This window comes from Pyxicephalus adspersus, chromosome 2, assembly GCF_032062135.1.
Source record: "Pyxicephalus adspersus chromosome 2, UCB_Pads_2.0, whole genome shotgun sequence".
NCBI lineage: Eukaryota > Metazoa > Chordata > Amphibia > Anura > Pyxicephalidae > Pyxicephalus > Pyxicephalus adspersus.
The window spans coordinates 128898313-128910641 of NC_092859.1; the positions used below are offsets into that span (position 1 = coordinate 128898313).

General features: G+C 39.8%; 1 protein-coding gene across 1 annotated transcript; it reads right to left on the bottom strand.

Moving 5' to 3' along the window:
• Positions 1-274: 274 nt before the first annotated feature.
• On the bottom strand, positions 275-11574 carry MAPK6 (mitogen-activated protein kinase 6). Its single transcript, XM_072402377.1, has 6 exons — positions 11417-11574; positions 7075-8254; positions 4711-4855; positions 3908-4072; positions 3601-3802; positions 275-2874 (listed from the first exon to the last, which is right to left on the bottom strand). Exons 2-6 carry the CDS (start codon positions 7627-7629, stop codon positions 1779-1781), a joined length of 2163 nt encoding a protein of 720 aa, XP_072258478.1. The 5' UTR covers positions 7630-8254; positions 11417-11574; the 3' UTR covers positions 275-1778.
• Positions 11575-12329: the final 755 nt, after the last annotated feature.

The window sequence follows — 12329 nt, forward strand, 5'->3', positions numbered from 1 at the left end:
TCATACATCTTTGATTGTGGAGTATGTGAAGTATTGCAGATCCTTTTTCTGAAGGCAGTTCACCATAATGCATTGGTCTGTAGGTTGCTGTGACTGCAGTGCATTGAACACTATTGAAAAGGGCATGTTAGTTTGTCATTCACAATGCATGGCATCACACATGAACCAGGTGCATTGCCATGCCATTAGGCAACAAAGTGTAATGCGCACATTGCATAGCTGAATAAGGCCCAATTATAGGAAGATGTAAGAAATCACAAGTAAAATAATCATGTATCTTGCTGGCCGTGTTTTATTCTTCTTAAATAGGGGAAACAATAGTACATAAATAGTATGCAAAATTCAGAGGCAAAACAAGTTTCCAGAGAATTGAGATACTACATGCTATTCTTCTCATGCAGGTTTGAAAAAAAAAAAAAAAAAAAGAAAAAAAAGAAAAAAAGATTTTTCAGTAAAAACATACAGTAAAAGCTAAGAAAAAAAAACTTACATCAACTCTTAACTTACAGTAATATTGTACCATAATTCCATGCACGCCTTTCTTAACATTGCAATAAAAAAAATTAAAAAAAGTTTCTAGGAGTATTTCTAGGTGTATTTAATGTTTTTACGACGTTCCTATGTTTTGTAGAGATCGGTTGAGCACTTTGAGAATACAAATTCCTATACACAGTGAGCACTTTCCTTGAAATTAAAGAGTGGGAAAAGAATGAAGCGAGAACACAACATGTTAATATGCAGGCTAACTATACAATGTAAACTATAAATTAAATTCTCAGCGAGACCTGGACGCCCTCTAACATTCCAGCTGTCATTAATAAGGGGATATTCAATAAGGCAAAGGGCAACGTGTAAAGGGCAGCATTTTACAGCAACCAATCAGCATTATTCTATTGATATGACCATAGGAAACAAAAACTGATTGCATGCTATGAAGTACCGCAAATTATTGCTCTTTACACTGACTCGCTTAATATGCTTGTATGTCTTGCCTGATTGTACGGTATTTTGACAGCTAGAAGCCGAGATGTCCATTTTACCAATTTAAGCCGCTTCTGAGGTGCCAGTTTTTCAAAACGCACATATTGTGAATTTAATAAATAAAATACTGCATATTAAAACACTTCATTACATAGGATGCAGTCAAGAACATTTATAAATATTTCTGTAATTCTCATTTCAAGAATACCGTAGCTACTACAATAATGCTGGCTTAACAGAGGTGCATGATGGGTAGCACTATCAGTGGCAAATATACAGCCACAAAACTTGTTGTTACCTTGAGGTAGATAACACATGCGTACCAAAATCTGCATTCTTCAGTTGCTGCTGGTATCATGTGTTTCAAGAAATGGATATGAAAAAAAGCTGAACACGACAACCTAGCTTAGAAAAGAAACAATATAAAACTGACATCTCCATGATGGTAGGTAATGTCTCACTGTGTTAACATCAAGGCAAGATAACAGAATAGTAAGAAACGTAGCAACCAATTTTAGGTTTTTCTTCAGTTAGTGCATATTTCCTGTCTCCACCTACATTGCATTATCTTTTTTTTTTTCTTTTTTTTAATCCTTGTGTGCAAATGTCATGCCAGTTTAAAATTAATATGTAGAAAGTAGTTTGAATTTGTAAAAACAATGGTAAACTAAACTTAAATACAGTACTAAAAATACAATTCAAGTAAGAAAAAAAAAATGTAGAGAAAGAAGAAAAAATATATATAACACTCATGACATCTAATGAAGAATACAAAAGAGAAAAACAGAAAGAGTGTTTTAGTTTAAATGTTTCAGAATGCTGCTGTAGGCTTTGTGGGGGATTTGAGGAGATTTCATTGCAGAAGGCGGCAATGTGGCTTGTATTGATTTAAGGGGCGAGCCAAGAGGATTCTGAAACTGAGGAATACCTATGCAATCCAGATGCTTACTAAGGATGATGTCACCACTAAAATTTGGTAAGCCCTCATCATTTTCCTTGCTGCTATTCTTTCCTTCTTCTGCTGGCTCAGGATCTGACACTTCCGTCTCTTTCTTCCTACTGAACAAGCTATCTAGATAACCTGTGTAAGTATTTTCCTTCTGATTGTGATCATCTTTCCTTACTTCACAGCAAAACTGATCTATTAGGAAGCAGTCTTCACCACTTACGATTGGACTGTCCCAAGAATTTTGGTTTCGAGTACCCAATTGTGCAAGGTTTACCATGCCTTTCTCTTGTTTTTCCAGGCTTACAGACTTTACAGATATTAAGGTCTTGTATTCAAGTTGTGTTACAGAGCTATTAAGGTCGTTAAGCTTGTCAACACTGGAAGATTCTTCTTGCAGACTAAGCTGAATGGTACCTGCTATGAACGAATCAAAGTCAAATTCTTTGCGTTTTTCCCTTTCTCTTTCAACTAGCTGCTGTGATGCTTCCTGAAGGGCAATCTGAGCCTTCACTAAACCATTTTTTTCACATTTTGATTTCCCCTTCTTATCTAGCTTCTCCTTATTTTGCTCCTTCCAGTTGGAAAGATCAATAATAAGTTTTGGCTCATAATAATGGTTGACCTCACTCTCCCTCCATACCAAGTTATCTAGGTAAGATGAGGACCTCATTTTGTAGTTACAGGTATGGCTGCACTCAAGATCACAATATTTATTCTCATGGTGATTTGAGTGCTGCCAAGAAGACTCAGCAGAGAAGTATGGATCAAATGCAGGATCTTCTAGATATTTCTCTCGCTCTCCATCCAGATATTTGCGAGGATCCACCTGAACCTCTTCCTCATCACTTCCATCTGATAGAGCTCTTGGATCACGCTGAACTTCATCAGCTTCAAAATTATTATGGATTGGCCAATCATGGTCTGAATACTGGCTGTCATGATATCTGGAATACGAAAAACCAATACAATTTATAAGCTATTCTTTAAAGAAACTTCTGTACGTGAATAGAGTGATGGGATAACATATAATACATATTCAGTGCAGTAGGGAAAAAAAAAAAAAATCTTACTATATCTATAATCTACTTATCTTACTATAAAAAAAACTGTTCCATCGTAGGGCCCTGCCATCTTCTGCTTTAAGTGCAACAGTGTATGGGGCCAAATTACCAAATACTGGATCCTGCACCCCCACACTAAATGCATAAAATTGTGTCAAGTGACAATATACAAGCCATACCATATGGGATATGTTAATCAGAATGGATGTATAACGCCCAGTTTTTGCAATAGTATTTATAAAACAGAATGGATATGTACTATTGTTCTTAATGGTCTAAAAAATACAATAAACTGTTTGGAGACCAAAACCATTAGTTACACTAAAACATACCACAGAGTCCTATGATGTTCAAGCACATCCAAAACAAGATTACTTATACCTGCCCGTCTGGTAAGTGATAACTCCTATTTTTTGCTATGTTACAAAGATGGCTCACTACTGGTATTCAACATTGAGGTTGTCAGACATTACCTCCCCCTATGTGGTTTAAGGATCTACCTGCCGGTCACATAAATATTGGCAGTCTTTTGAAGGTTCTTGTAGTAAAATATTTCACCTAGCAACAGAGTCAATAATCGAAAAATTTGACATAATTTGGTAAATGTACCTTTCCCAGTTGTAGACATGGCTGTGGTTGTCATCCATCAACAATATATCATCAACCTCATCTTCAATGTGAAAAGGATGGTTTGAAATTGGCTCATCCAGTGGGAAAGAATACATGCTCATATATGGGTGGGACAAAGCTTCTTCTGCCGTTAGTCTGTCCATAGGACTAAATGTCAGAATTTGCTCCAAGAAATCCAGAGCTGTAAGGAATATGAGGAGGTACAATAGTTTATAGTAATATTTAAAGTAATTTCTTGTAACACAAAAGTATAATTATTCAAGTATAAAAGTTATTTAAAACTCACCTTCAGGACTGATTCCTGGAAGTAGCTGTGTTAAAGGAGTATGTGGCTCTGTCATATCATTTTTTATAAAAATTGGGATTACATTGAGAAGCTCCTGTTTATCTTCTTCATGAACAACAGGTATAGACTCCAGAATGAGCTGCATCTGCTCAAGTTCATGTGCACCTTTTAAAGATAGGAGAAAAGAAAAAGGGTCAATTGATTTTTAATTGTTTCCTCATTTTTGATTATAGAACACACATGCAGTACTGGTAATCTCTGAAGCCATGCAATAGTGGAACACTGAGCTAATTGAAGTTCATAGACCATCATTCAAGCAGTTATCACAACTCGAAGCACAAAATCGTTCTCTAGTTTTGCACACAGAAAGAATGGCAAGTAAGGAAAGTACTGTATTTCTGACCAAGATTATAATTAAAACTGGGAAGGAATACCTCTAGTCAATTTTAAAAGAAACCTAAAATGTTGATTTTTAGGACTCATTAGGCTCTATGCACTGTTGTATTGCATTCTACAACACATGCATGCGTTGCAATTCTGAATGATACCCCTATACTTCTGTGTTGCAGCATGCCACAATGTACTGCAACTAACGGGAGAATTTTGCACATCTTAGTATGCTTTTTAAATGTGTTGATGTACACACATTTCTGCGCATTAACAAAAGAAGCAATGACAGAGCTATTTCTGCCATCTGTGTTAGTGTAGCAAACAAACAGCTCATAGGTAACTCAGGTACATGGTGCGAGTTCATCTTGTAGGCAATTCTATGGAGCAGACAGATAGACCAGCCTAATACCAACCTGCAAAAAGGGTTTTTCCAGTCAGCATTTCAGCAAAGATGCACCCAGCTGCCCACATATCAATAGCCTTAGTATAATTATTTGGTGAAAGTAAAAGGCGTGGAGATCGATACCATTTGGTGACGAGTCCTTCAGAAAGATGTCCCTGTGTAGGTTAAAAAACAGGTCACAATTACCTTTTTAAGTTTTAACACACATGTACAGTAGAAATGTATGTCAATATGTTGTAATTTCCTTAAATGGAAACCAGCCAGTGAAAACATGGGGCAGTAATTATCACAAAATGTTGCAGCTCAGTACTTTCTACAGAAGGCCATTCCTCATAATGCTGATATGATGAGGACAATGAGTTACTGTGAGGAACTAGGATTAGATCACGCTTTTAACAGCTTCTCATAGAGGGAAAAAATGACTTTTCAATGATGAGAATGGCAATATATAGAAATGCTCATCTAACACTTCCCTGTTTTGGTCAAAGGCTGGACCTGGCTTTTCCCCTTTGGCTTGACCTGTGACGGGCAATTAAAAAGTATTTGTTTGGTAACTTCTTACAAATTTCCTTCTGCTTGGTATATTTTTCACATTTGGCAATGCTAACTAAGGCCAAAGAGGAAAATGTATCAATATATTGCCAGACCATCAGCTTCGTTTTCCTGCTACATCTAGCCAGTGATTGTTATAGCATGCTAAATGCAAAATAAAAAGGGGTGACATAACTAATAGAATTACAAATAACCTATTACAAGTAACAAATCACCTTTTTGTTGCAATTATATGGCATAAAAATAGGAAGAGGGTTTATTATTTTTGTGTAACAAAAGCTCACCATGTCCTTAAACAACAAGTTGCATTGAAGCACAAATCCCTATTGAAAAATCACAGCAATTACCATCCATAACAGGATGTGCACACAGCTCATAAGAAATCTCTGAAGTCCCATTTGTTTACAATGTATTCATGAGTAGCTTTTTTTCATTACAACAAATGGTATTTGGGGAAGAGGTGGTTACACCTGTTGATATCATTTAAATAAATTATACCTTTAAACTTAGCAAAATAAATAAAACAGAAAAATGTGTACAATACTTCATACATGGAGAAAAAGAAAGGAAACAGATCTTAATTTTCATGTATGATGTAGCCTGTTACAATCTACAAAAAATCTATTTGCAGAAAAATCAGAAAATGCTAATAGGATCTGAAGTTTCTACATGGTTACCTATGGCCAGCCTGCCTTGACATAGAAATGTAACTCTCGCACAGTTATTTAAAAAGAAAATAAGGATTTAGACTGTGGAGGGCCACATGTGACCTGGAACTAAGTAGGTCAGCTGCTCAAATTGGTCTCACAGTTTGCCACATGAGTGAAACAACTGCAAATTCCTATCACTAAGGTTCACATGGCAACAAAAATCCTAACATTTAAGCTAGATCACAATGTCTCGTGGTGAAAGTGAATTAAGAACCATTTGTATTGCCAAAGAACCCATAATCACACTTTCAGCCAGGAGAGTAAAATGTAGTCCTGGCAGACAAAGAGACACTTAAAACTGGGTCGGGTGGACAAAATATTATTGAGATAAGGACGACATGGACTGCCAGGTTCTAATCTTAGCAAGGAAAGCGTTTGCATGTTCTCCCCAAGTTAGTTTGGTTTCCTCCAGGCACTCCAGTTTACTCCTACATCAAGTTAATTAGGTTTCCCCCATGGACTATGGTAGGAACAGTTAGCTGAGATGCTTGACGATTGTTGAAACGACTATGGACTTTAACTATGGAAGCTATCTAAAGAATAGGAATATGGGACGATAGGCCTACATTCCAAGATTGCTGAGAAATCCCCACATGCTTGGCCTAAACAGAAGGCTCAAAACACATGCACACATCCCCTAGTAGGAAGAGGAAATTGTAAAAAAAATAACAGACACCAGGCAAACTTTGGATGTGTTTGAGCCAATCACAATAACTGATGTGCTATATACAGGTCTCAAACACTGGAATACTTAAAAAGGCAGCGACCAACAATGCGTGTCAACTCATTTGGTTCAACACATTTATTAACACTTCTTGGGTCACTGACCATGAACCGGTATGCACCTAAGGAAATACTGCATACACCTATAATAGTCAGGTATTAAAGGAGCCACATAACAGCTGAAGGAGGAGTGCAGGATATTTCATGGCTTTGTGATATGTGACAAAGAAAGAAAAGGGCTTGTAAAAAGAGCCTATGTCCTAATGTGACAACCAAACAACTGACCAGCCATATTTAGATGTGATCAGAATATGTGAAGAAATATTCAAGTTACCATCACTGTCAATACTACAATAATTATTAATTAGGTCAATAGAAAATCTACTCACTTTGTGGGAATAATGAGGATCCATGATTCGAGCAAGCCCAAAATCTCCAATTTTTACCACCAAGTCTTCTGTGTTAATGAACAGGTTTGCTGGCTTAAGGTCTCGATGCAGCACGTTAGCCGAGTGGATATATTTAAGCCCACGTAGCAGCTGGTACATAAAGAGCCTAGCATGCTCTTCACGAAGTGGGCCTTGCTCTAGAAGCTTGGCTAGATCGGTCTCCATGTACTCCTGAACAATATACACACAGTTCAGCTCAGGTAATGAGCTCACATCATCGGTTAGGCAACTTCCGTTAGGGCCGAGAATTTCAAATACTTTAACTATGTTTTCGTGATCAAGTCTTCGGATAATTTTGATCTCCCGCAGAGCATGTTTGACGCTCTGAGGGTCAGTCAGAACAATTTTCTTCACAGCCACTCGCTTATCACAGTCATTATCAACAGCAGAAAAAACTAAGCCGTTACCACCATAGCCGAGAGGTTTTAAGTCCATGTATCGAGAGCCCAAATCAAACCCATGAATGTTCATGAGGCTTTCAAACTTTTCTGCCATTTTTGGCTACTTCCTTTGTCCAGAAATTTTCACTTTTCCTAAATGTGTGACAATAAACCACTGCTGGTATCTAAAGAAAAGGTTTCATATACCTTCCAAAAAAACAAAAGCTCTTCTTTAGACTGGTTTGCTCCAATTCTCATTGCATAACAGCCTGTCAGGCCTGGTGGATCCCGCAAGCCACACCGCTAAAGCTCAGATTTGATTGTATAAAAAATGACTGTATTCATAGTTCATGAGAGATGCAGCATTCCAGCAAACATCAACAAAAACACTCAATGGAAGTGAAACGGAATGAAATGACATACTATGCACGCAGCTCTAGTGTGCAAAACAAATGGACATTGAACAAAAACGTGAATAAATATGCAAGATATAGGCTTCTATCATCCTCCTCCTCACAGTGCAGATACATTCAGTGTTGAACTGGTCCTGAGCAGCGTCATTCTATGGTGCTGGAAAGCACTAGAAATTAATTTAATGTGATGTTTTTTGTATACAGTGCATCCGAAGAGGAAACCGTGGCAGACTTTAAATTACAGAAGAGTTCTTCTGTTAATGATCAGGTGGCTCCAGCTCACCACAATCACAATCAAAGCTGCTATCCATCTTACTCGCAGAACACCTGAAAGAAAGGAAAGAAAAAAGTAGATCTTGGCAAACATTTAAGAGATCAACTAAATAAAAAATATAAATAATTCAGAATGAAACTATAGGTTGGGGAAATACACCAGTACTTTGACACTTCCAAACCCTTTGACACAAATGTTCAGGGCCAACAACCAATACAAAGTATCACAAGGAGCAGTCCATCGGTTATATTGGGAATCAAAAAAGGTCAGGGGGACAAATCAGTGCAGATTATTTCCTAATTTAGTGACCAAGTATACTTAGATGACTCCAGTGATCACCTGGTCTTTGCCAGCTGTAGGCATTCTATGGTAAATCTGAGTTTTCTGTTATAGATCAAAAACAAAAGTGAGAAATAAATGTAACCAGGGGAGGTGCTTAGGGTCCCCAGAGGAAGAAGCACAAAACAAACATTATATAAATGCAATAACAGGAAGGTTGGGGCAAAACCTGACACTAGGACAATAACTGAGGGGGAACATAAACCTATTAGAGGTTTCAGCCCTTCACACAGGAAAAAAAAGTTCCCTGAGTTTCTTTATTGTGAAGCATGGAACCCAATTTTACCTTTATCCTTTAGGTAGAGCTTGTGTAAAAAGCACTTTGTTAAACAGCTAAACAAAAGATCATAACAAAATTTCACATCCCAAGTTCCAACCATAGGCTATGTATGTCTGTAATGTCCCTGGGTTTCTATTGGGACTGTGGACAATCCAAAATCTAAGAAGCAAACACTTCAGAACTGTACAGGACAACATTCTTAGGAGTTTTTGTATCCCTAGGCAGATCTTTTGTGGCATCAACTTTAACTTGTTGAACACGGAGAAAAGCATGGTGTAAGACGAAGACCCTTCCATTTTGATAACAAATCACATTCTAACCCTTTGATATCAGCACTTTAGTTTCTAATAAAAAAAGTCAGAAACTGACAGTGTGCAGTAAAACCAAGTAAGGAATTTCAGGACTAGTATGTACAACTACAATAGAGTGAGGCTCGAGTTCAGTTTTATATACTTTCCAGTATAAAGTAAATCCACACTTGATGAGAATGGTAAACCACAAACTTCATCAAGTGTCAAAACAAACATGGTACACATTCTGTATTTATTAGAAATAAAATTGGAAAATATATCAAGTAAATGTTGCTGGTCATGCCAAGCAGATAGAATTGTGCCAATTTAAAGCAGAACTAAATAAATAAAACCGTGGGCAGGGAGGTATTTCATTGCAGAAAGAACATGCCATGTTTCCGCAATAAAACAAATTTACCTGCTTGTTTGCAATCTCCTCTATAATATACACTGAGCTGCAGACTTGCACATACCGGCATGGCTGGCTGCCAGGAATAGAATTCCAGCCTAACCAATAATACTGAAGCCACAAGAGAACCTGGTAAAGAAGTCAGGTGAAAACAGGCAGGCAAGTTTATTTTAATGCAGAGGAGATACATCACTCCTGCAACAAAGAAGCTGCCTGCATGCAATTGTGTAATGTACAATTTTAGTTCTGCTTAAAATGTATCCTGTGGAAATTAAATCAAACTGGAAGTCTAGAGCAGTGACCTTTTTTAAGCAAGGGGAAATAATTTTCAGATCTTCAGGGAACCCCCTCTATAATTACTATATCCACAGCTCACAGTACATTGGTATGGGGGTCAGTAAGAGGAATTCATCTTACACTGCTGGCCAATGGGAGACACTCTTTATGGATAACCAAAAAGATCATTGGAGTCACAAACAGCTCATTGCTCAACAAACCCATAGTAACCTCTGGAGGAACCTTGGGGTCCTAGGGCTCACATGGGGAACCACTTGGATTTTGAAGTGTATTTATCAAGTGTTTTGTATCAAACTACATTTGTTCTGAAAGCTTTGACTGGCAAATTGCCCATGGCACCCTCTGGAGGGACCCTGGTTGAGAAGCACGGTTCTATAATGTGTGTGTATATACATACAGAGAGGAAGGAGAGCTCTCCTGATATCCATATTTGTTACATACACACCCCTCTACCATGACAGCAAAGCTGCCAGCTTGCCCTATGGCTTCATCCATAGGGCAAGCTGGCAGCTGTGTTCTCATGGTAGAGGAGTGTGTTCGTAAGGTTGTTCCAGCTGTGACGTCAGTAGTGACATGTATCCTCCCATCACTCCGCAGGGAATTCCTCACACATCTGTCTGTGTTACCTATTGGCCGGCAAGTACTCGCAAGCCAATAGAAAGCCACCAGCCCACATGTGTTGTGTGTGGTCACGTGGGTGCCAGTACACCCCAGCGGGTGGAAACCCCATATCCTCAGTCAGCGGCCACGTCGCATCTACGGACCGTGTGAGTCACCTCAGGAAACTTTTCTTCCAGCGCCCTCCCACAACCGGATCTTAGTGTTCATGGCTGAGCACCGGGCAGATGCTGCGCCCCCGATAACAGGAAGCCATGACAGTTCTCTGACAAGGATTAATCATACATGACACACAATACGCCGGGGAACCATTCAGCCGTGAAATGGGAGCTAGTTTCTTAGTTCTCAGCACTCGCCTTTCTCTAGTAAATGCAAATGAAGCTGCGCCGAGCGTGTTACACCAATCAGAGAGACTGGAGAAGGGTTGGAGGGATCTTATTGGCTGAGACAGCCGGAATCCCGCCTCCTCCGACCGGTTCCATTGCGAATCTGCCAGCTGGGCCGGCCGCACGTCAATCAGCGGCGCTTTGTGCGGGGCTCCCTATTCACCATTCGCGTTACGCTGGGCTTCACATCCACGTCAGGGGCCCGTACGCTATGAGCGCAGGTACCCCCCTCACACAGCGGTGTCCCCTTACAACAAAGTGAAGGTGATTCGGTGCCGAACAAATGCCACGATAGGAAGTCACATAAGCGGCGAGTGTATGAGGGGAACAATGCAGATAAAATAAAAAGGGGGCAGCCGTATTCCCGAACACCCGGGGGAATAGCATTGAACGAGGCAATGCTCGCTGAAATGCCTCCCGGAGAGCTCCCTTATGTAGCCGCTGAGGTGTCGGGGAGGGTGAGGGTCTACACAGGCAGAATCATTGTGGAGGAGCCGGGCACATTATTGTGACTCACACAATGGAGGCACCGGCAGCCAGGCACGGCGCACACCTATCGGCTTCCTGGGAAAGAAGGAACAAAGGCGGCGACTTACCGCTCTCGTCTGCTTCATAGGGCGAGGGGACGGGGCTCAGACACTCCGCTTAGCTGCTCCTCTTGTTCTGCGTCTTCTCGCTCGTTCTTTGCCGCAGTCGCCATGTACCCGGACTGACTGCTTAGGGGGCGGAGACTCGCAGACACCCGATCTGCTGCGTCACCGGGAACGCCCCCTGCAGGCCACTACGTCACCAGGCGCGAGAATTCAAACACATCACGTCACTCAATCGGCGCCTGTCAATCACTGCGAGGGGGCGGAGCCAGAGAGCTCAGTCTATGGAGGAGGGAAGCGCTGGCTTACTCATCGTGTTTCTATAGAGAATCGTGCAGAGCAATGTGCTGAGGAGAAACTTCCAGTCAGAGACACCATGATGTCATTGCTGGGAGCCTGTGTGTCTGAAGTAAAGCTACTTTTCACATCTCCCCTGAACTAAATTAAACATTTAAGCCTTGAATAGTTGGGGTGGGGCCGTAAATGAAATTGCAAATACTCTAAATTCCTAGGATAAACATTTGTATTATCTTCAGAGTAAAGGTTTAGTCAGGTGTCCTCTAGGCTGTTTTAATTGTGACAACTGATCAAGGTAGCCTTATTCAACCCACACATTTTTTATAAAATACAATACAGATCAATATATTTAGGTGAAATTTGATTAAAAAGTGGCTTTCTACCCCTAAACACGTCACCATTGCCCATGTTCTTTATCCTTAGATCTGAGTGTGTTCCTCAGAATAATATTTAGGTCCCAGTATCTGGTAGTTTTTAAAGCCTAAATATCACACAATAGAGGACATAGACAAAATGTTCTTGATTACCCAGGGTCTCCTATGATCTATCCTCTCCAGTCTTGGAGAGCTTTATTGAATCAGACCCAATAGGGCTGATTTATTAAGGCTCTCCAAGGCTGGAG